This window comes from Euprymna scolopes, chromosome 2 (assembly GCF_053919585.1).
Source record: "Euprymna scolopes isolate OS-2025 chromosome 2, ASM5391958v1, whole genome shotgun sequence".
Classification (NCBI taxonomy): domain Eukaryota; kingdom Metazoa; phylum Mollusca; class Cephalopoda; order Sepiida; family Sepiolidae; genus Euprymna; species Euprymna scolopes.
The window spans coordinates 115,511,655-115,538,260 of record NC_136483.1 but is presented as its reverse complement, the minus strand read 5'-3'; the positions used below and the strand labels follow the sequence as shown (position 1 = coordinate 115,538,260).

General features: G+C 34.4%; 2 protein-coding genes across 2 annotated transcripts; both read left to right on the top strand.

The window, feature by feature from the left end:
* The first annotated feature begins 4 nt into the window (after positions 1-4).
* Positions 5-21,132, top strand: LOC145294440 (heat shock protein 70 B2-like). The gene is made up of 2 exons (XM_080141379.1): positions 5-228; positions 18,657-21,132. The coding sequence occupies exon 2, from the start codon at positions 19,134-19,136 to the stop codon at positions 21,030-21,032; it is 1,899 nt and encodes a 632-aa protein (XP_079997505.1). The 5' UTR covers positions 5-228; positions 18,657-19,133; the 3' UTR covers positions 21,033-21,132.
* LOC145294424 (heat shock protein 70 B2-like) lies at positions 110-2,531 on the top strand. Its single transcript, XM_080141378.1, has one exon. It carries the CDS (start codon positions 421-423, stop codon positions 2,317-2,319), a length of 1,899 nt encoding a protein of 632 aa, XP_079997504.1. The 5' UTR covers positions 110-420; the 3' UTR covers positions 2,320-2,531.
* Positions 21,133-26,606: the final 5,474 nt, after the last annotated feature.

Below are 26,606 nucleotides of genomic sequence, written 5' to 3'. Positions count from 1 at the left end.
CGAGAAGTAACGCGGCGCTTCGAGGAAGAGGCGGCAGCCAATAACACATTCAATGAGAGGAAGGGGGAATTCACACTATATAAAGCCGTTCGCTCGCCGTGGCAGTTCATTCATTACAAACGAAATAATACACAACGAGAAAACACTTGCGCTACGACAACCGATTGTTACTCCGAACTTTTTTGGAATTTACTAAAACTGTTTTGCTGAATCAGAATATTTTCAAAAGTAAGTTTTAAAATATTTTTCCATTCCATTTGCGAATTCACGTCAGTTTCGTGGAAAAGGATTTATCATTTTTGCTGTTATACTTCCAACTGTAAAGAAAATTGTTTAAAAAGCCACCAAATAAGTGTCAAAAAAAGACAATCTAAAGAATTGACACGGAAGAATATTGAAAATTTTAAACCAATAATAACAATGGTTAAATCACCTGCAATTGGTATTGATTTGGGCACAACCTACTCGTGTGTAGGTGTGTTCCAACACGGCAAGGTGGAGATCATCGCCAATGACCAGGGCAACAGAACCACACCCAGTTATGTGGCATTTACGGACACAGAGAGATTGGTTGGAGATGCAGCTAAAAATCAAGCTGCCCTCAACCCAGAAAACACGCTGTTCGATGCGAAACGTTTGATTGGCAGAAAGTTCGATGAGCCATCGGTCGAAAGCGACATGAAACACTGGCCATTCCAGGTGGTGAACAGTGATGGAAAGAAACCCAAGTTTCAGGTCGACTTCCGTGGTGAGAGGAAATCGTTCACCCCAGAAGAGATCAGTTCGATGGTATTGAGTAAGATGAAGGAGACGGCAGAGGCCTACATCGGTTGCAAGGTGACAGATGCAGTGGTCACAGTTCCAGCATACTTCAACGATTCGCAGAGACAAGCAACTAAAGATGCTGCTATTATAGCTGGTTTAAACGTGTTAAGAATTGTTAACGAACCAACGGCTGCCGCACTGGCTTATGGGCTCGACAAGAACCTTAAAGGCGAGAAAAATGTGCTCATCTTCGATTTGGGCGGTGGTACATTTGATGTGTCCATCTTAACTATAGACGACGGCTCTCTGTTCGAGGTGAGGTCCACGGCTGGCGACACACACTTAGGAGGAGAAGACTTTGACAACCGACTCGTTGGTCACTTTGTCCAAGAATTTCAACGTAAACACTGGAAAGACTTGAAGAGCAGTCCACGTGCTCTACGTCGTTTGCGTACGGCGTGTGAACGAGCAAAACGAACACTGTCAAGTAGCAGCGAGGCGAGTATTGAAATCGATTCTCTTTATCAAGGAATCGACTTCTACACGAAAATCACGAGAGCTCGCTTTGAAGAACTTTGCTCAGACCTGTTTCGATCAACGTTAGAACCGGTGGAGAAGGCGCTGCGAGATGCTAAACTCGACAAGTCCAGCATCGACGATATCGTCCTGGTCGGTGGATCAACACGCATCCCCAAAATTCAGAAAATGCTACAGGACTTTATGAACGGAAAAACCATCAACAAATCTATCAACCCTGATGAGGCTGTTGCGTACGGTGCTGCTGTCCAGGCAGCCGTGCTAAGTGGTGATAACACGTCGGACAACATTCGTGACGTGTTGTTAGTCGATGTGGCACCGTTATCTCTTGGAATTGAGACGGCCGGCGGCGTGATGACTAACATCATCAATCGCAACACTAGAATTCCTAGCAAGGCGTCCAAAGTGTTCACTACCTACTCCGATAATCAACCCGGTGTTAGCATCCAGGTATTCGAGGGAGAGAGGGCCATGACAAAAGACAACCATTGTCTGGGACACTTTGAACTGTCTGGCATCCCGCCTGCCCCAAGGGGAGTACCCCAAATCGAAGTAAGTTTCGATGTGGACGCTAACGGAATTCTCAGTGTTTCAGCCGTCGATAAAAGCACGGGTAAATCAAATAAGATCACCATCACCAACGATAAAGGACGATTGAGCAAAGATGAAATCGACCAGATGCTTTCCGACGCAGACAAATACAAACAAGCCGACGAGGAACAGCGTGAACGTGTCGACAGCCGAAATCAACTTGAAAATTACGTGTTTGCAGTTAAACAGACCCTGGCAGAGGACAACGGAAAGTTATCAGCAGACGACAGCAAGCTGCTTGCAACCACATGTGATAAATGTTTACAGTGGATAGACAATAATAGCCTAGCTGACAAGGACGAGTTTAAACACAAGTTACAAGAAATACAAAAGGTGTGCTCACCCATCATGTCAAAATTGCACACAGCTTCATCATCAAATAACAGCACATCCCAACAAGGGCCTACAGTAGAAGAAGTGCATTAATACACACACACACACACACACACACACACACACACACACACACACACACACACACACACACACACACACACACATGCAAAACAAACAAAAAAATTAATTTCACACATTAGCAATGTTAATGAAGGACAAAAAGACAGCAACAAGAACAACAAAAGGCGGAACATAAACAACCGCGACAAGGAAAAAAAAAAAGGAAACAAATCTAACAAAAACACGACGAAAAGAAACGAAAAATATACAGCAACAACAACACAAAATTAAAAAAAAAAACAATTAGCGGTTATCTATAAGGAGACCAAAATACATGTACATTCTTAAAACGGATTTATATATGTATATATTCAATATATATTTATTTTACCATTACATGCACACACATATGTATACAGATATATATATATATATATATATATATATATATATATATATATATATATATATATATATATGTGTGTGTGTGTGTGTGTGTGTGTGTGTGTGTGTGTACATTTTTGTAATGACTTTTAAAAACTGTAAATATGTGAATTAAATTATTTCTCATGATTTTACTGATAACAAAAAATTTCCTCGAAATTTGAATTTTTTAAAATTTATTTATTTTTCAAAATCAAACATTAATTTCATTCGCTGTACTTTCATTACATAAATAATTTATTTGTAAAAATTATTCATATATTTTGTTATAAAGAATAAATTTTTGATTTTTTTTTTACATCTGAGTTTTGTCTTTTATTTAAACAAATTAATCCTTCAGAATTTTTTAAATAATATTTGACTTTAGATTTATTTGTTAAGAAAGAAAATTGTTTTTGATGAATCTTTCACAGGAGATTATTACCTCTGTTTTTTACGAGTTTTACGGCTTATCAACCCTTTTTTGTATTATTTAATGCGAAATACAATACTTACTGCAAAAGATTTATTGTATACGATTAATTGAGTACAAGGTGCTGCTAAAACGATATTTATTTGATCTGTGATTAAGCATATATTAATTGAATTTGTTGACTTTTCAGGTGTTAATTTGAAGAATTTTTATGCTTTTGTTTTGATCTTGCTTGAGGAGGCAGCGGCAGACGATATTACCAGCTTTCGATTAGATAAAATCATTCAGCAGTTTTTTCATCAAACTACAGGGAAAAGATATTGATTCTGAATATCTACACGTACTATAAGGACCCAAACACAGTACTTTTTCGCCCTTATCGGGACGTTTTGCAGCCAGAGCTTTCGACAAATATATAAATAAACATTAACGACATACTGTACTGCACGTCAAGTAAACGCACGCCGCTCAAGGAATGTATGTATAGAGACTTCTTAGACGCATACACCCTTCCATTAAAAAGCAAATTATTCTAACACACATATCTTCACCCCTATTCATTAAGAAGCAATGCCACCAGTTGAAATAAACGCTTGTCCTTAATTTCTCTTAACACGAAAAACATCTATTTCACACAGTAATATTCCTTGGACATTCTGAATATCATTCATCACGTACTCTTTATCTTCCATTGTGATAACAAGTTGTTGAAAATACGTTCTGAATAGACATTATCAGTCTTTCTTTTGATTTTACCGTTCTATCCACAACGTGATTAAATTGAGATCCTAACAATTCGAAATAAATCTTCTTCATATTGACCGCAATATATATATATATATATATATATATATATATATATATATATATATATATATATATATATATATATAGTAAAACTGGTAATTAGTAAAAATCTGAAGAGAGTGCTCAATACTATTGCAGAGCAAATATGTGTTTTATTTTTTATTACCGTTTATCTGTTTGGTTCCATATGTTTCGGATGTTGGACCATGTTTACGATCCAACAGCCTTGTCAGACCTTGCAGAAATGGTTGTTAGTATTTGGAAGAAATGTTTTAGAAGAAGTACGAGAAAGAAAAAAAAGAGAGGGGGTAGGAGATAATAAGGGGGTCGGAGATAATAAGAGATAATAACTCTCTGACCTACAACCATCCGAAATGGAGATTATCAAAAAAATCTAGGAAAACAGTACTAATCGGCCAAGACACCCAATGGACTAAGAAGAACCAACCCGGTCATTTGACCTCTCAATGGGATCCCTGGATTCAACAGAAGCAACCGACCTAGTTGGTCTCTTCATTCTATATAATCTCACAAAAACTATAGATAACAAAAACATAGGACTATATAGAGACGATGGCCTTATCGTAGTTGAAAATTAAAATGGTCCTAAATGCGAAAATTTTTTTAAAAACCTTAACTGAAGAAATGAACAGAATAGGTCTAAAACTGGACATTAAGTCTAACGTAAAAACTGTTAACTTTCTCGATACAATTCTAAACCTCTCAAATAACTCATATGAACCTTACACTATAGACAATACTTACCCACTACATATACACCCACTATCGAACCACCCAAAATATATCATTAAACATGTCCCTACATCTATCGAAAAAAGACTTAGTACTAATTTCCCTAAACTTGAAATATTCAACAAACATAAAACATTTTATGAAAATGCCTTTAAAGAAAGTGGCCACCCAAACACCATCTTTAATTACATTGAACCTAATCCATCTAATACCCCAAACAAGAAAAATAGAGCCAGGAAAATAATTTGGTTCACCCCCTTCATATTGAAAACTAGGCAAAAAATTCTTTCAACTAATAAACAACCATTTTCCACCCAATCACACACTACACAAAATATTTAATAAAAACACAATTAAGCTTAGCTACAGCTGTACTGATAACCTAGAACCAATAATCAAGAAACACAATAGGAAAATACTTAACAAAGATAAAAACACAAATAGCACTAGCAGAAATAATTGTAACTGCACCAACAAATCCCAATGGCCACTTAATCAACAATGCCTACAAAAAGAAGTAGTCTATAAAGCCACAATTGCACCTGAAGAAAACCCAAACGACAAAAAATACTATATTGACTTGGCAGGCACCTCCTTTAAAGGTAGGTCTAGAGTACATAAATGCTCCTTCACAAACCCCCAAACACTCTAACAAAACCTCACTAACCTTCCAATATCTAGATCTAATCCATCCAAAATAACCTTACACCAACCATTACGTGGGAAATCTTTAAACAAATCTAACGTATATAAATCCTTAGACTCCCCATGCCTCCTCTGCCTGAACGGAAAACTTTTTATATTCCGTTTTAAAGATAGAGACAAATTACTTAATAGAAAACATGAAATCACCATAAACTGCCGGCATTACAAATCCCACCTCCTTAGCAATTATACACCCTTCTAAAACATCCCTCAGGCAACATCCTTTTGGACCCGCTGAAGAATACACACAATACATCCATCTGCCGTATACACCCAATTACTGTAACATCAACACAACCAAATCCCCTTACTCCACCCTCCCCATATCCTATATTAATTATTACCCATCTACACATTCGTCTACTCATATATGCTCATGGCCCGTGTGTATATACATGAATATGTATTTATATATCTGTGTTTATGTTCGCATGTATGTGTTTGTATGTGTATATATGCCTATATCCACAATACACTTGACACTGAAAATAAAGTTAAACATAACCACTACCCAAAGCACCATGTTAGGATCCCACCCCCTATATATATATGAACTTAATCTTTAACCTTTAAACCTTTATACTCCATTTTAAATTTTTTTTCCTACACGCTGTAAATTAATCCCTATCCAATTAGCAAAGCAAATCAATACAGACCCCTAAATATTAAACCAACATTTTTTTTTAACATATCTTACAATACGTCTACCACATTATTAACTACACTCACTTATTTATTTATCCTTTATTAGTTTATTTATTTATTTACCCTAACTTTACTTTGCTTAGTATAAATATACACATCTCTATGTATATGTATATGTCTGTATATGTCTATATATGTGTATATATTTATACTTTTATGAATGTATATTTGTATAATTGTATATACGTGTATGTGGGTACATGTGTATGTTATGCACATGTGTATGTATGTGTATGTACATCTACATCTTACTGGAGATCCGTACATGTATCTTCATATGTATATATGTATGTGTGTGTACGGGCAAAATTGGGTATATATATATATATATATATATATATATATATATATATATATATATATATATATATCCTTATGTGTGTTTATGTATATGTTTCTAAGTGCGCATGTATGGATGTATGTGCTCATGAGTCGTGTGTATATACATGAATGTATATTGGTATATCTATATCTTTGTGCACATGTATGTTTTTGCGTACATCTGGGTGTTAATGTCTGTATATATGTGTGTATCTATGGATATGCATGGATGAACGTATGTATACAGATATAGCTATATCCGAGTTTATATGCATGTATTTGTATGTATGTATATGGCTGTATCCGCAATGCATTTAACACTGAAAATTAAGTTAAACATAACCACTGCCAAAAGCACCATGTTAGAAGCCCACCCCATATATATATATATGAGCTCAACTATGCGTCTACCTAACCTCGCATTATTAACTACACCCATGTATTTACTTATTTATTAATTATTATTTATTTATCCTAACTTTACTTTATTTACTTGGTATAAATATACACTTGTCTGTGTATATATGTGTGTGTGTGTTTATGTATGTGTGTGTGTGTCTATATATGTTTGTATATTTATATTTTTATAAATATGTATATTTATGTAATAATGTATACGTGTATGTGGGTACATGTGTGTGTAATGTGTGTATGTCTGTATGTATATGTACATCTGTTTCTTACTGGAGATCTATATCTCTACGTATATGTATATATGTAGGTGTGTGTATATATATATATGTATATATGCGTATATGTATCTATTTATATATGTTAGTATGTATATGTGTATAGGACTTATGTGTATGTGTGTGTAGGTCTGCATATAGATGCGGGTATGTCTGCATATACATTTTTTTACATATATGTGTATGTGCGTATGTGCCTGTATATGGATGTGTAGAAATGTACATATGTATGTGTATGTATGTATGCGTACTTGCGCGTGCGTTAGCGTATGTATTAATCCTTAACTACCTAAACTCACTGTTAATTGAAATGAACAAGTCAACTTATAGCGACTACGAAAATCTTAAATGGAACCTTGTACTTGTCAAACACATGACACCTAAAAAATCATTTCTCTCTCTCTCTCTCTCTCTCTCTCTCTCTCTCTCTCTCTCTCAAATACTAACAACCGTTTCTGCAAGGTCTGACGAGGCTATTGGATCGTAAACATGGTCCAACATCCGAAACATATGTAACCAAACAGATAAAACGGTAATAAAAAAATAAAACATACACACACACACACACATACATACATATATATATATATATATATATATATATATATATATATATATATGATTACTTAATTTAATCACATAAATTAATATACGAAAGTATAAATTTATGCGTAAACTTTAAGTATTTACTTCAACAGTGCTCAATACGTAGGTAGAGCTAGGTAGTAACTGGCAGATGCGTGATGGATCCTAGCGTGGATGAAACGCGGAATATTCAGTGTAGCTTAATTTCCATATATATTTTATAACTTGCTATATATATATATATATATATATATATATATATATATATATATATATACAATGAACTTTGTGTGTGTGAGTTCGTTTCCTGAACCGATTTTTGTGAAATTTCACACAAAGATACTTTATGTATCTAGCAGTATTCTCAGATAGGTTTTGTATCGGAATGTCTTCGATAAGTATCGATAATCGATAATCGAAATAATCCAATGAAAGAAGGAACAGGCGATTTTGACAAAAGTTAACGCCTTATGCAACCTAGCATCCCAAGTGCATTTGAAAAGTCTTATTACCACACAAGCAGACAGAGTATCATATAAAATCAACAGTAGGTTCTTTGGTATGACAAAGGCTCCAAATGTATAAACATTTTTATCCCTCCCTTTCTTAAAAATACACCAAAATCAGGAAATTAACCAATTTTAATGAAATTTTCAGTATTTATCATATAATGATCGCGGAATATAATGAACTCGCTATTTTTATTTAAAGCTTAGTGGAAATGTATTATTTTGTTTTAAAAAATACCTTTACTAAAATTATGGTTTTCAGTAGTAAATAAAAAACGCAATAATTTATTTTATTTATATAAATAAAGCATCGTAATTTGTGACAATAAAAAAATAAAATAATTTTTACAGGAATATAACGAAAAAAAGACCCTAAAGTCCGTATTAATGAATTCGATATAACTTGAAGCAAAATGAATTTCTCAAACTACCGATATTACCATTGAATTGAGCATAGTCTATTTAATATTTTCACACAAAAAAATTATAATAGCAAAAATATTTCTACTTTTTTTTTTAAATTACAGATTTTGCATAATTTTTATATGCAAGATTTTAATAATTTCCTTGTTCGCAAGAATGTGAAGCTTTCGGCGTAACATAATTTTTATATAATCTCGAACAATAATTTAAAAAAATTAATTTAAAAACAGAAACATAAAAAATAATTACATCAAAAATGATAAAACTTGACACAAACGTTCAGAATAGGAATGTATAGATGCACGTCTGGGGAAAAAGAAAGAAAGCTGACAACCCTACCTCTTTTTACTATCATGACTTCATTTTGAAACAGCGTTACGATTGGCTGAAATTTTGTGTTTACAAAAGTTTTAGTTTGTTGCGTTTTGGCGAAGGTAAATTACTTGCTTTCGGGTTAGGGTTAATTAAGTTATTTTTGCACAAACAAAGTTTTTTTTATTATTTAATTCAATATTTTAGGACTTTGCTTTACTAATTATATTTGAAATAGACCCAGAAAACTAATATTTATCTTTTAAAGGATTTTACAATGAATTTCAAAATTTAGCTGAATTGGTTAGCTCGCCGTGAAAACATTTTTCATAACTTTTTTTTTCACGTGTACAAATATTTTTGTCCTTTAGGAAATTAACTTTAATCTCTAATCTTTCAAATACAATCAAAAAATAGATGGAAACCTACAAAAAAATTATGATAAATCGACTTTCAAAACTAGGTCCCTATATTTTTCCCGCCCATTTTTGCTCGTACCTAGTAAGATTATACATATAAAATGAACAGTAAGTTATTTGATATGACAGGGGCGCGTTCGAAATGAATGTTTCTGTTTAAAGCACGACGGCAAAATGATACTTCATTTATATATTTTAAAAATGAATTCAAGCAGTATATAAGCAGTAAGGTAAGGCGTATAAAATCAACAGCAGGTTCTTTGATGGATAGGGGTGTGTTCAAAATGCATGTTTCTATTTAGAAAACTATTGAAGAATGGTACTTGACATTTGCATTTAAAACTTTAATTCAAGCCTAAAATAATTTTATAAAATTAACAGTAGGTTCTCAACAGTGCAATGTAATGTAGAATGAATTGTGGATTTAGTCATTGTAAGGGGGCATGTGAAGCTTCCTCCTGGTGTAAACCGTGGCGTGTCCTAAACTAGAGCAGGCAATCAATCACTTTGATTGAAAAATGTGCGATTTCACAGATATCGAAGACAATAAAATTATGGGAGTGTGAAATATTTGTGCATCATCATTTAATCCCAGGTAACGTTGGACCTCCCTGCTAGTATATATATATATATATATATATATATATATATATATATATATATATATATATATATATATAGGGTGACCCCCCCCCAAAAAAAAACAAAAGCTAAAAAAATGAAAGCAAAAGTTAGAACATGCTGTAGAAGGGAGAAAAAAAGGCCAAAACCCCTAGTGTTTTGATGTGATGTTTTGAATATAATAAACTAGTTATGACCAAAGTTTCATTTCATTCAGACAAAACACTAAGAAACGGGGCCTAATTAGAGTCGGGCCCGTTTTTTTTTGGGGGGGGGTCACCCTGTGTGTGTATATATATATATATATATATATATATATATATATATATATATATATATATATAGTAATTTATAAAATATATATGGCGATTAAGCTACACTGAATATTCGGCATTTCATCCACTCTATGATTCCTCAGGCTTATGCGCATAAGCCTGAGGAATCCTAGAGTGGATGAAACGCTGAATATTCAGTGTAGCTTAATCGCCATATATATTTTATAAATTACTAACTAGCTCTACTTACGTATTGAGCACTTTTGAAGTAAATAAAGTTTACGCATAAATCTATACTTTCGTATATAAATTTATGTGAGTAAATGAAGTAGTTATATATATATATATATATATATATATATATATATATATATGTATATATTCCTATGAATTCGTTTTTTCTCTTGTGTGTAGTGATATTAATATTAAAAACCCTCTTTTCTATTTATTTAAAAAGAAAATATGATTTTCTTATATCTTGGTTGTGGAATTGCATTCACTAACAAAAGATCTAGCTAATTTGCATATTCTTTAAAATATTCATTTTAATTAATTCCCTATTAGTTTTTTCGGTTTTCTTAAGGGATGATCATCTTTAGTTAACTATTACGTGCAATTATATTGATGCAGATATTCTACATGATTTATACTTGCATAATATTTGCGTAAAAAGTTTACAGTAAACACAAAATTGTTTCCATATATATTCATGCATACGTATATATTTTGTTTACTCTATCTATTATATCTATAAAAGTGAACGTGTCTGTGTGTCTGTTTGTGTATATAATCTACAACTATTTTTAATAGTATGGACACATTTAATTATGTGCCGGAGTAAGAAAATAATTTTGAAGCATACTATACAAGATACGAGGATGTCTTTCAACTGGACTGCAGAAGTTGGTCAAATAGCCAGAAAGTGAGCCTCTTGCTCAGAAAGTTAGGTGTAGCAGAACACAGGAAATTCGTAGATTACATACTACCTAAAAAAACTACGGAATTAGATTTCATGGAAGCTGTAAAATTACTAAAAGAATTATTTAATCCGAATATATCGCTTTTTCATAAGAGATGGTTGTGTATGAATCTAAGGAAGATGGACAACCAAGATTATTTGACATACGCATCAGTTGTCAATCAAAACTGTGATAATTTTAACCTAGCGGAACTAACAGTAGAAGATTTCAAATGCCTACTCTTCGCACAAGGGTTAGTTTCGACGAAAAATGCAGAAATACGCAGACGAGTGTTGTCTAAGCTGGAATCTGTGCAAGATTTAACACTTCAGAAATTAGCAGAGGATTGTGAAAGGGCCATTACACTAAAAAAGGATTAAAAAAAGATAGAAGAATCCGGAGTGGCATATGTAAGAAAGGTTAGAAAATCATACACACCAACCAAGAACTATACAAATAAAAGCAGTCAAAATGGAACGAGATATTCCAAATATAATAATTATGATTATAGTAAAGAATATAACAAGCCTCTCCCTAGATATAACTCTAAGAGATGCGCAGAAAGACATTGGCAATCAGATTGCCCTTATAAGAAGAAAAAATGCTAAATTTGCAAGAAAGTCGGACACAAAAGCGATTGTTGCAGATATAAAGATTTCACCAGAAAGAGAGTACAGCAAACAAAATCAAATGAAAAATTAGACAAAAATCGGCGAAAATACATAAAAGTGGAAATATTTAAAACGCCAATAAAATTACAACTGGATTCAGGATCCGATATTTCAATAAACTTGAATACATGGAAAAAGTTGGGTAAACCAACCACGATGAAAACAAGTAAATCAGCTCGGACGGTAACTGGTGGTGAGATAAAATTTGAAGGAGAAGTTATCCTTCCGATAAAATTAAAAGGGATTACGAAGAAATTAAAAATGTTCGTATCAAAAAATAGCGAAAATCTGTTAGGAATAGATTTGATTGAGAAATTTGGACTGTGGGATAAGCCAATCAATACATTCTGTAAAAAATTAAACTTACTACTCCAACAGCAGGAAATATAAAAGAGGACATAAAAAAATTATTCCCTGAAGTATTCATGACTAAATTAGGTCGTTGCAATAAATTTAAGGCCTCATTTGAACTTAAAGAAAACACCAACCCAATTTTTAGAAAAAAGCGAAACGTTTCGTTCGCTGGGTTGGAAAAGATTCATAAAGAATTAGACAGATTGGAGCAGACAGACATACTATCAAAAATAGAACACAGCGACTGGGCAGCCCCCACCGTATATGTAAAGAAAAAGAATGATGAAATCAGAGTGTGCGCAGACTTTTCGACAGGTCTAAACTCCATATTACAAGATTACCATTACCCTCTACCAAGCCCAGAGGAAATATTCACAAAGTTGAATGGTGGTAATATCTTCTCCAAGATAGACTTGAGCGACGCGTATTTACAAATACCGGTCGAGGAGAATTGCTCAAAAATACTATGCATCAAAACGCATAAGGGATTGTACAAATACAACCGGTTGCCCTTTGGCATCAAAGTAGCGCCTGCCATCTTTCAGCAAGCGATGGACACCATGCTAAGTGGTATTGAGTGCGCATGTGCATACCTGGACGACATTGTTATCAGGAGCAAATCCCTAGAAGAACATAAGGAGCATTTAAAACAAGTATTCACTCGAATACAAGAATTCGGGTTTAAAGTAAAAGAAAATAAATGCGACTTTTGTATGAGCGAAATTAAGTACCTTGGACATATAATAAATAAACATGGGCGACGTCCAGACCCAGAAAGATCTGCGGCAATAAAAAACATGCCAGCACATAATAACCTTGCAGAGTTTCTTAGGACTCGCAAAATTATTCCCAATCTTTTATTGAAGGGATGCATAATTTGCGAGCTCCCTTAAATGAGCTGCTAAAGAGGGAAACACCTTAGAACTGAACGCAAGAATGTCAAACCGCTTTTGACAGAATAAAGAGCGCACTAACATCTGAATTATTTCTAACTCACTATGACACAAAATTAAATATAGTCGTCGCTAGTGACGCTAGTTCCTACGGCATAGGAGCATGCATTCAACATATCATGCCTAATGGATCTAGAAAACCGATAGCTCACGCTTCGAGAACGCTGCTTCCAGCAGAGAAGGCGTATTCACAGATTGAAAAAGAAGCGTTGAGTATAATATTTGCAGTGACTAAGTTCCACCGATATTTATATGGTAGACATTTTATACTTGAAACCGACCATAAACCATTAGTCACAATCTACGGATCAAAAAAAAGGATTGCCTGTATACACCGCAAATAGATTGCTGCGCTGGGGTACGATCCTACTGAATTACGATTTCCAGCTACAACATCTAGCATCAAAAAAGATTTGCCATGCGGATGAGCTTTCAAAGACTGATACCACAGAAACATAATTTTGAAGAATCAGTGATTGCAGCAATTCGAACAAACGTCGAAGTGAAAAATATGGTAGCAAACATCATTAAAGAACTACCGGTAACATTGTCGGACATTAAAAGAGAAGCCGATAAAGATGAATACATAAATGATATAAAAGAAAAAATTATAAATGACAAAAAGATTCAGGAAATTTTTTCCATATGTAATGATGTGTTATTATACAGCGAGAGAGTAGTAATACCTAAAACGTTGCAGAAGAGGATTTTGTAGAGACTTCCACACAGGACATCCGAGGATAAATCGGATGAAGTCTCTAATGAGAAGCTACGTATACTGGCGTAACATGGACATCGACATAGCTACAACAATAAATAGATGTAAATGATGCCAATTAGCGGCAAAATCCCCACCTATAGTACACAAACCTCGAGAATCCACATGGACTTCGCTGGTCCAGTAGGAGAAAATTACTACTTAATTGTAGAAGATAGTTACACAAAATGGCCTGAGATAATGCGTTGCAGGAATCCAACAACGAACAACTCAATAGGATTCCTACACGAGTTATTTGCACGATTTGGTGTACCAGACACATTCGTCACTGACAATGGAACTCAATTCACATCCACAGACTTTAAGGAATTTTCTGACACGTTCCAAGTAAAGCATATCACTACTCCTCCGTACCGTTCAAGTCGAACGGCCTCGCGGAGAGGTTCGTGGACACGTTAAAACGAGCGTTGAAAAAATCCATTGGGATACCAACGGAAAAAGCTTTGCAACAATTTTTGCAAATATATAGGATAACACCGCACCCTAATACACCGTCAAACATATCACCAGCTGATTTAATGTTTGCCAGAAAGGTGAAATCGACGTTTGATAAGCTATTGCCAAGACAGGCAATTGTCCGAAACACTACACACATGATGAGAAAGAAATATAACTCGGGAGATCGAGTATATTTCAAGTGCTACAGGAATAACACCTCTTACTGGGAATGCTGGGAATGCGGGGTAGTGGATAAACGCATTGGTGATTGTACATACATGATTAAAGGTCCACAAAATATACATAAAAGGCACCTGAACCAAATAAAAAAAAACGCCACATTCAAGATGGTGATTACAACAACAGTCGAAGAGGAGGAAATCATGGACATCATATACGAATCCTTTAATTTGGAATCGCCTCAATATACACCTGAGCCCCGAAGATCAGGTAGGAAAAGAAAGTTTAATGAACCATTAATGTTAAATCCCAAGAGAAAAAGATATTGAAATCTGTGTGACTTCAAATCTTGGGAGGAGGGTGTTGTGGTGGCACCCACTCATTTACATATGTGAATAATATTACACATAAATAGCAAGACTCGGTTAGTCTGAGTGTGTGTTAACCAGAAGCCACCGAAGGCCGAGCCGAGAGCAGATATGTTCTCCAGCCAAGACTCTCTTACCTGACAACCATTATGTAAATATACTGTGAATATACTTTTTCTAATACACTTCTTATTGATCTACCTTTGCTTGTTGAGTCTTCATTTGTATTGCCTTATACGTTATTTGGTTCAACCTGCAAACATAACAGTTGGCGACTAAGATGAACGTCAAAAATTACAATATGATATAATATAAAAATAAAATGATACAGTTTCCAGTGAAGTCCTTAGTTTAAAGTTTTGGAAAACGAAGTATATAGTAACTGTTTACAAATCCAACAAGGTAAAAAAAATGTGAAGCATCGTAATCCCAGAAAATATTCGTACAGTATAGCAAAATCCTTAGAATGCCGGTAGAATTCTATGAATTGATGCGAAAATGGGAAGATCCAGGTAAGAATTTTCCAAACGGGAAGATAATTAGTCAAATTTCAAGAACTGGTAAGTTTTAATTCCGTCAAAGTAAAGAGTTATATTGGGATATAAAATTTGGTGTATCTGACAAGAGGCATGTATGAGACCACTTCAAAAAAAAAGAAAAAAAGTAGGTCAGTAAAATAATTCCAAAAGCCGGCAACGTCACGTTCTTGTTAAAGAAAATCACAGAAGGAAAATCCGTAATCAGAATGAAGGTTGAGCGCATCCAAAATACAAAACTCCAAATTTCAGATTCGATATTAGAGAAAAAAACTTGTAGAAGATTGAAATTTCAAAAACAATAAACAAAGAGAGTGATTCAACTAATTACCTTCCCGTTTCAAGAATTCCTATCTTTTTTTTTTTCCATTTTCACATAAATTCATAGAATTCTACCGACATCCTAAGGATTTTGCTATACTGTACGAACACTTTCTGGACTAACGATGCCTCACAATTTTTTATCTTCTTGGATTTATAAACAGTTACGTTTTCCAAAACTCTAAACTAAGGACTTCACTGGAAACTGTATCATTTTATTTTCATATTATTTTATATTAATATTATATTATATTATATTATATTATATTATATTATATTATATTGCTTTTGAACTTATTTGTTGGAATTTTTTGTACCAATAATTGTGCATCCCCTATATACATTTATCATATTTTTATTCTGGTTCTTATATTTGATTGTCTGTATTTCGTATCTTTTATTGAACTTAATTTCGTATATTTGGGGTTCGTACGAAACTCTCTTTAATTTGAATAAAAGAGCAATGCTAGCTCCCTGATGATGACGTCACTGGTCCCAGCGCGAAAATCGGCGTCTTTTGGATCCATGCAGCGAGGAGATTGGACGTGAATTCATTGCCTGTCGTAGATGAGGATTTCCCTGAGCCTTTCCTTCAAAGATGTATAATTTGTCAAAGAATACCCGGTCGCGGCGAGGCGAACTTCTGAAAACTTTATTTACGCGGTTCCGTTTTGCGCATATTTTGAAGAAGAGTAATTTTCAAAGACTTTAAATTGAGAAAAAAAAGCACACGTGCTGTCTGTCTGCCATCAATTTGTGAATACGTTCTTTAAAATTATTGTATTTGAGTTATTATTAGGAAGTACTACTATTTGAATTTTTAATATTGTATTCGTTCGTTGATACAACATTTCAGTATAAGAACCAGCTTTTTTTTTGTATTATATTTTGTTACTATTATCCTACTCCTTTATTCTCATTTCATATCTAAATGTCATTAATCCAGTTTTTTCTATATTGCATTTTAAATAATGCTGGCCTTCCTCCTTTTCCGATGAGAAGCATTTCGATTTTAAATGCCATCGCTTAAAGAGGTCTTTTCTTAATTTTCCTCTTAACTTTTCCTTATTGTTCTGATGATATAACAAAGTTATAAATAACTTTTGTTCTTCATATTTCATTTAATAATATTGTTTGCTCCTCTTAATAGTGTTGAGCTTTTTATCTTAAAGTTTTGATTTGTAAAAGATTTACTTTTATATATATATATATATATATATATATATATATATATATATATATATATAACACTAGCAAGGCGACCCGACATTGCCCGGGATTGAATAAGGGTTAACGAATATTTAAAACGATTGAACTATATTAATAGATAAATAATTTAATAATAGTAATAAAATAAGAATAAGCATAATGTAATAAACAATTATATTTTACAAAAATTAACTTTTATTTATTGATTAAATGTGATTATGACAGATAGGTACCTTCACGGCGATGTTTAAAACGTCAATAGTACACATTTTAATAGTGATGTCATTATTTGGTGTGTTGTTAATTTCTATGGATAAGCGTTCGAGTTATAATTATTAATGGAGTTACGTTTTTTTTATTTATTTATTTATTTTTTTTTGCTATGGATAAAAAAATAATATAAAACTTACCTTTTGTAAAACAAATACACTTTATTGACGAACTTCACAGACTAGAGTTAATCAAATGAAATTAATTTTAACGTATTTTGTTGACACATGTATTTAAAAATAATGTTCTTTACAAGCCTCCGAACATTTTTGAAAAAAAGCGCCAAAACTTAAGAACCACCCTCTATCAATTAAAATAATAAAATCAAAACGAATTTTTTTAAGGTTGATTTTGGATTTGCAATTTTTATTATCTCAATAGTCTTATATTCTTTTATATATTATTGGAACCCTGTTATTAAAAAAATCCATTTAAACTTCATATCGCGTAATATTTGAATTTAATATCATTTAAAGCGTTTTAAAAATAATTATTTTTTAGAATTGTTTTTTCTGTTGTTGTAGTTCGAATAATTATATTACCGATAAAATAATTATCCAGAAAGTGTTTTTTTTTTTTTTTTTTTTTTTTTTAATATAATATGTAATTTATGTCCAATTTTATTTACAACTTTGAAGTAAGTGAAATAAATAACAGGATTATATATATATATATATATATATATATATATATATATATATATATATATATATATATATATATATATATATATATATATATATAGAGAGAGAGAGAGAGAGAGAGAGAGAGAGAGAGAGAGAGAGAAGGAGAGAGAGAGACAGAGAGAGAGAGAGAGAGAGAGAGATTACTATTTTTCAATTATTTTTCAATTATTTGATCTTTTCAGCTTTAAAAAATGTTGAAACTTTTATCAACCCCCATTTATTTTGCTTAGTTTTCGGACCATGAAATATAACTTTAAAGCGTCCATAATGTAAACACGATTTTTGTCTCGCATATTCATTATTTTTGTATGCTGTAAAAAATTTTTTTTTAAATATTAGCAGTTTATTTGAAGCTTTTTCTATTAAATGGTAAAAAAGTTAGGATGATAATATTAAATTAAATTAAAATTACATCGTGTTACATATGGGGGGGGTAAAACTGTGGCGCGCGTTGGAGGTACCTAATGACAGAAATCAATAAACTTTTTAGTTTAATCAAATATTATTAAATTAATTGAATGTAAAACGTATTAAACGTTAAAACTGAAGTTTAAGCGCAAGAAAAATGTTAATGTTTATAAAAATTTACAATATAATTGTAACGTAAAAAGAAAAAAAAGAAACAAATTTATTTTTAAACTCATTTTTCTTTTCTTTTTGTTAGAGAACGTTCGAGAATCTACTGGAAACAACTCGAAACGACTGGCTGCTGACTAGAACGTTCTCAATCCTACCGTAACATACGAGAAGTAACGCGTCGCTTCGAGATAGAGGCGGCAGCTCACAACACATTGAATGGGAGGAAGGGGGAATTCACTCACGACATAAAAGCGTTCGCTCGCTGTGGCTTTTCATTCATTTCATTTTACTGAACGAAAGAAGACGCAACCGAGAACACGCTTTTTCGCTACGAAAACCGATTGCGACTCCGAACTTTTTTGGATTTAATAACACTATTTTGCTGAATCAGAATATTTTCAAAAGCAAGTTTTAAAATTGTTTTCCATTCCATTTGTGAATTCACGCCAATTTCGTAAAAAAGATTTATCATTTTTACTGATATATTTTTAACTGTAAAAAAATTATTTAAAAGGGCACCAAATAAGTGCAGAATATTGAACGTTCTATACCAATATAAAAAATGGTTAAATCACCTGCAATTGGTATTGATTTGGGCACAACCTACTCGTGTGTAGGTGTGTTCCAACACGGCAAGGTGGAGATCATCGCCAATGACCAGGGCAACAGAACCACACCCAGTTATGTGGCATTTACGGACACAGAGAGATTGGTTGGAGATGCAGCTAAAAATCAAGCTGCCCTCAACCCAGAAAACACGCTGTTCGATGCGAAACGTTTGATTGGCAGAAAGTTCGATGAGCCATCCGTCGAAAGCGACATGAAACACTGGCCATTCCAGGTGGTGAACAGTGATGGAAAGAAACCCAAGTTTCAGGTCGACTTCCGTGGTGAGAGGAAATCGTTCACCCCAGAAGAGATCAGTTCGATGGTATTGAGTAAGATGAAGGAGACGGCAGAGGCTTACCTCGGCTGCAAGGTGACAGATGCAGTGGTCACAGTTCCAGCATACTTCAACGATTCGCAAAGACAAGCAACTAAAGATGCTGCTATTATAGCTGGTTTAAACGTGTTAAGAATTGTTAACGAACCAACGGCTGCCGCACTGGCTTATGGGCTCGACAAGAACCTTAAAGGCGAGAAAAATGTGCTCATCTTCGATTTGGGCGGTGGTACATTTGATGTGTCCATCTTAACTATAGACGACGGCTCTCTGTTCGAGGTAAGATCAACGGCTGGCGACACACACTTAGGAGGAGAAGACTTTGACAACCGACTCGTTGGTCATTTTCTCCAAGAGTTTCAACGTAAACATCGAAAAGACTTGAAGAGCAGTCCACGCGCACTACGTCGTTTGCGTACGGCGTGTGAACGGGCAAAACGTACACTGTCAAGTAGCAGCGAGGCGAGTATTGAAATTGATTCTCTTTATCACGGAATCGACTTCTACACGAAAATCACGAGAGCTCGCTTCGAAGAACTTTGCTCAGACTTGTTTCGATCAACGTTAGAACCGGTTGAGAAGGCGCTGCGAGATGCTAAACTCGACAAGGCCAGCATCGACGATATCGTCCTGGTCGGTGGATCAACACGCATCCCCAAAATTCAGAAAATGCTACAGGACTTTATGAACGGAAAGACCATCAACAAATCTATCAACCCTGATGAGGCTGTTGCGTACGGTGCTGCTGTCCAGGCAGCCGTGCTAAGTGGTGATAACACGTCGGACAACATTCGTGACGTGTTGTTAGTCGATGTGGCACCGTTATCTCTTGGAATCGAGACGGCCGGCGGCGTGATGACTAACATCATCAATCGCAACTCTAGAATTCCTAGCAAGGCGTCCAAAGTGTTCACTACCTACTCCGATAATCAACCCGGTGTTAGCATCCAGGTATTCGAGGGAGAGAGGGCCATGACAAAAGACAACCACTGTCTGGGACACTTCGAACTGTCTGGCATCCCGCCTGCACCAAGGGGAGTACCCCAAATCGAAGTAAGTTTCGATGTGGACGCCAACGGAATTCTCAGTGTTTCAGCCGTCGATAAAAGCACGGGTAAATCAAATAAGATCACCATCACCAACGACAAAGGACGATTGAGCAAAGATGAAATCGACCAGATGCTTTCCGACGCAGAAAAATACAAACAGGCGGATGATGAACAGCGTGAACGTGTCGACAGCCGAAATCAACTTGAAAATTACGTGTTTGCAGTTAAACAGACCCTGGCAGAGGACAACGGAAAGTTATCAGCAGACGACAGCAAGCTGCTTGCAACCACATGTGACCAATGTTTACAGTGGATAGACAATAATAGCCTAGCTGACAAGGACGAGTTTAAACACAAGTTACAAGAAATACAAAAGGTGTGCTCACCCATCATGTCAAAATTACACACAGCTTCATCATCAAATAACAGCACATCCCAACAAGGACCTACAGTAGAAGAAGTGCATTAACACACACACACACACACACACACACACACACACACACACACACACACACACACACACACACACACACACAAACACACCCGCGCGCGAAAGACAAAACAAATCAATTTCATACATAACCAATGATGAAACAATTCAAAAAGAGCAACAAAAAAAAAAATGTAAAAAATAAACAACAACGACAAAAACATTAAAAATTAAGAAAAACTAACGAAAAATTAACAAGAGACCAAAATACCTGAACGTTCTTAAAAGCGGATTTATATGCGTATACATTATCTGTCACAAATACACACAAACCAATGCAAACAAATATACATACATATATATATATATATATATATATATATATATATATATATATATATATATATATATATATATATATATATATAAGGCAAGACTTTTAAAAACTGTAAATATTACATTAATTTATTATTCATGATTTTACTGATAACAAAAATTTGCCTCGAAATTTGAACTTAGAAAAAAAAATTTTCTACAAAATCAAACATTCATTTCATTCGCTGTACTTTCATCACATAATTTATTTGTTAAAATTGTTCATATATTTTGTTATGAAGAATAAACTTTTTATTTTATTTTACTTTTGAGTTTTGTCTTTTATTTAAACAAATTAAACCTTCAGCATTTTTTATTTTATTGATTTTTTTATTGACTTTGGATTTATTTGTTAAGAAAGAAAATTGTTTTTTATGATTCTTTTACAGGAGATTGTTACCTTTGTTTTTTTAATGAGTTTTACAACGTATCAATCCGTTTTGTGTTATTTAATGCGGAAAGACAATTCTAACTGCAAACGATTTACTGTATACGATTAATTGAGTACAAGCTGCTATTTAAACCATATTTATCTGATTTATAGTTGAGCAGATAGTAGTTGAATTAATTGACTTTTCAGGTACTAATTTGACAGATTTTTAGTCTTTTGTTTTGATCTTGCTTGAGGGGGCAGCGGCAAAGAACGCACGTCACGGATGGATACTTCATGGACGCGGCATACACCTTTTCATTAACAAAGCAAATTAGTCTAACACATATCTCCATCCCTATTAATTTAGACACACGTAACACCAGCTGAAATAAACGTTTATACTCAATTTTTTTTAACATGAAAAACATCTATTTCATACAGTAATATTCCTTGGATATTCTGAATATCATTCTTCACGTACTCTTTATCTTCCATTGTGTTAACAAGTTGTTGAAAAATGTATTTTGTATGGATAGACATTGTCAATCTTTTTTTTTTTGGGGGGGGGGGGTCACTGTTCTATCTACAATGTCATTAAATTGAAATCCTAACAACAGCAACAAAAATTGACTGCAATATATATATATATTGCAGTCAATTTTTGTTGCTGTTGTTATATATATATATATATATATATATATATATATATATATATATATATATATATCATCAGGAGAAAATCGATAGCGTAAAATAATAATACTATGTCGAAAGTAAAGAGTTCTGATGGGGAACTATTGAATGTGCCAAAAATACGGGGACACTAAAATGAAATTTATTAACGTTTAAAAAACGATTAAAATATTGGCACAACGAGAAAAAAAAAAAAAAAAAAAAAAAAAAAACGGGAGAAAAGATTCAAAGTTCCCCAAAGAGAAACAATGCGTTAGATGTTTCTTTTTGCCGGCACAAAGAAGGTTTCCGCACCGCAATAGAGACACACTCCAAAATCTTTAAATGGTTTCTGGAGTCCGCTCTATGTAGCACCTCGAACTATTCTATTTTATATTTATCGGCACAGCGTGGATTGTCAACCAAATGCTGGCCAATAGCAGAGTCCAAAGCTGCAGAAGGAGGGAGACTACCAGACCCCATCCTCCCTTGTCTGATCTTCGATGGAACATGCTGGTTTATACGAGTCAAAAGATGCAAGGATGTTCGCCCAACATAACTAGCATCGCACTGGCATTTAAATTGATATACAATATTGCTATTTTGGATGTAAGGTAAACTATCCTTGCGAAAAGAAAGAAATGCAGGTTTCGTAGTATATACCAAACGCAAGGACACAGAATAAAAGCAGTCATAAATAATTCTGCGAATCTGTTTGGAAAGTATGTTACTCTTTTTCCCAATTCACGGTAATTTTAAATAAACCGAGCATTTCAAAGGTCCAAACTTTTTAGGGGATTTAAAATCCGCAACCTTTTTAAAAATACAGTCCTCAATAAGGTCAACAGGATAACCATTATTGATGAATATTTCCCTGATCTTATCGAGTTCGACGTCCAATCTGTTAGGTGAACAAATCATCAGGGCTCTATGTACCAAAGTATTAATTAAGCCGACCTTACGTGATTTTGGTACAAAAGACAACCAGTTCACATATAGGCCAGTAAATGTCGGCTTCCTATAAATTATAGTGAGAAAGCCCCCCCCTTGAACGTTCGACAAGAACATCCAAGAAGGGAAGCGAATTGTCCTTCTCACTTTTCATAGTGAACTTTAGAGCTCCATGCAAAGAATTCAACCTATCAAAAAATATCGACGCTTCACTTTGCGATGGGAAAACAGCAAAAGTGTCGTCAACATATCTGAAATATGCAGTGGGTTTTGTTGTAAAATTAAACAAAACGGATTCATAGTACCCGACGGAAATATCCGCTAAAGTTGGGGCCAACGGACTCCCCATTGAAACCCCGTCAACCTGACATAATATCACAAAAACTAAACTCCACAGATTTGGTGCACATTAAAATGAGATCAATAAGAAGCCGTTTAGAAAAACGTGGAGCAGTCAGGCGACCATCGTTAAGCGCGTCGGTACATATACGTATAGTCTCATCCAACGGTATGTTGGTAAAGAGACTAAAGACATCAAATGAGCACATAAAAGACGTCTCTGCATTAGAATCCAACCCACGTACATAATCAACAAACTGAAAAGAATCAGGGATACAGTGAGTGGTATATAACTCGCGCACAGGTTGCAGAATTTCCACAAGCTACTGAGCCAAAGAATGTTGTGCCGAACCAACCATTGATAAAATAGGTCTCTGTGGAACACCTTGCTTGTGTATTTTGGGGAGACCATACATTCTAGGACGTTGTAAACCAGAGGATCTAATCCTGTCATAGACGTCCTTGCAAAAAACTTTCTTTTTAAATAATGCAAGTAGACGTCTTTGCATTTTTGCCTCGTTCTTGCAAGTATTATCCGTCAACTCGACAGGACCGAGTTTACGGAATTTCAAAGCATCATTGAGAATAGCTGCCATTTTCTCAACATAGTCCGATTTGTCCAAAATCACCACTCCTGCACCTTTGTCTGGTTTGCACATATAAATATTGGCATTGGATTTTAACGCTTTCATAGTTTTAAATTGCTTTATGTTCCAGACGAAGTCGCTATAATCAACAGGTGTGTTACTGTATTGGTGAGCTAAGGCAACTAAACTAGATTTCATCTCAGAAATTCTTTCCGGAGAAATAGGGACATTATGTCTCAGTTGAGAGAACAAAACTTCAAAGTCAGAAAGTGGTCGCTCTTTATTTATACTAGTTGGGGTAATACAAAAATCCAATCCCTTAGACAGAACTCTATTTTCAATTTCTGTAAGTTCAGTTTTCGAAAGATTGAAAATATGTTTGCTTCCATTAATGAGTTCACACCCATATCTTCTACGAACCAGAAGAGCAAGATATTTATTATTATCTTTGGAAGCACGTTGCTTAGCAAATTGATCACCGATGGATAAATACTTGCAAAAGCGGAAAAAGTCAAAAAAGGACAGGAAACCCTTAACTACAGACCAGAGGTAATGACGATTATTAATATACACCTCTAGCTTCTCCTCCAACTGATTAATATCGTCTCGTATAAACACCCGCTCCATAGACAAACTAGGTTTCACCCGAGATGCAGCAATGCGTTTACTGGTATGAAGTGGGGCCACATCTTGTTCCAGACAAGAACTCAAAAAAAACTATGGAAAGGTTGGTAGATCTAATTCTACTCCTTATTCGAATAATAGTATTACAGGTGTCAATTTGATGTTGGCTGTACCTTTTCCGAAGATATTTAAATAAATGTTTAGAGGTACAGAATTTAAATACAGTTTTAAATATAATGGGTGGAAGTCTCTCGAGAGCTCTTTCAGCTATCATCTCATCAGGAGAAAATCGATAGCGTAAAATAATAATATTATGTCGAAAGTAAAGAGTTCTATGGGGAACTATTGAATGTGCCAAAAATATGGGGACTCTGCTATTGGCCAGCATTTGGTTGACAACCCGTGCTGTGCCCTTAGATATAAAATAGAATGGTTCGAGGTGCTACATAGAACGGACTCCAGAAACCATTTAAAAATTTTGGAGTGTGTCTCTATTGCGGTGCGGAAACCTTCTCTGTGCCGGCAAAAAGAAACATCTAACGCATTGTTTCTCTTTGGGGAACTTTGAATCTTGTCTCCCGTTTTTTCCCCCCTCGTTGTGCCAATATTTTAATCGTTTTTTAAACGTTAATAAACTTTATTTTAGTGTCCCCGTAGATCTAACTACTGATGCAATTTTCTACCTGTACTACTAGGATGGAGTACTGTTGCCACATCTCGGCAGGAGCTGCTCGGAGCACCTATCCTGCCTTGACAGAGTTCTAAACAGACTTCTTAATCTAGTAGGCAATGCCCTTTTCTCTTCTCTGCAACCCCTTTCCCACAGAAGAGACGCTGTGAGCCTTTCTCTGCTCTGTTGCTATTTTCATGGCAAGTGTTCGACTGAGCACCAATCTATAGTCTCCTCCTCTTGCCAATGTTTCACAAAATCACTATCAGTAAATTCTCCCACTCTCTACTGGTTCCTAAACCTAAACATAGACTACATGAATAAAGCTTCTTTTCTAGAACTGCCGCCTGTGATACTCTATTCTGCTGGTCTGCTTTCCAGCTGACTATAATATCGGCGTCTTCAAATTCAAATAAACAAGTTCTTATTGAAGTGTCCTCGTAAATAATCTAATTATACCAAATTTACATTACAAACGATTACTATGCTACTATCCCAATGACTACAATACACACATTAACCCTTATCATCAGACCCATTTTTTAAAATTTAATGCAACTGTACTTTATGTATCTGGAAGTGTTCTTAGATAGATTTTGTATCGGGATGCCCCTGATACGTATCAAAAATCGATAATAAAAAAAATATGATTAAAAAAGGAAACCTCCAATTTTGTTCAAAGTTAACCCTCTTATAACATCACATGTGCACTTTAGAAGTTTTATCACTGCACAAGCAGAAGGACTCAGTGTATAAAATCAACAGTCGGTTCTTTAATTAGACATAGGCGCGTTTGAAATGAATGGGTTTTTTTAGGGCATAATTGAAACATTATTTGCATTTTAAACTTAAGCCATGATATAAAAATAATTTTATAAAATCAACTGTAGATTCTTTACAGTGCAATGTCGACTACAATGTATTGTAGACAAAGTCACCACAGAAAGGCATATGAAGCTTCTTTCCGGTGCATCCCCGACTAGAGCATGCAATCAATCGATTTTGATGACAATAAAAGT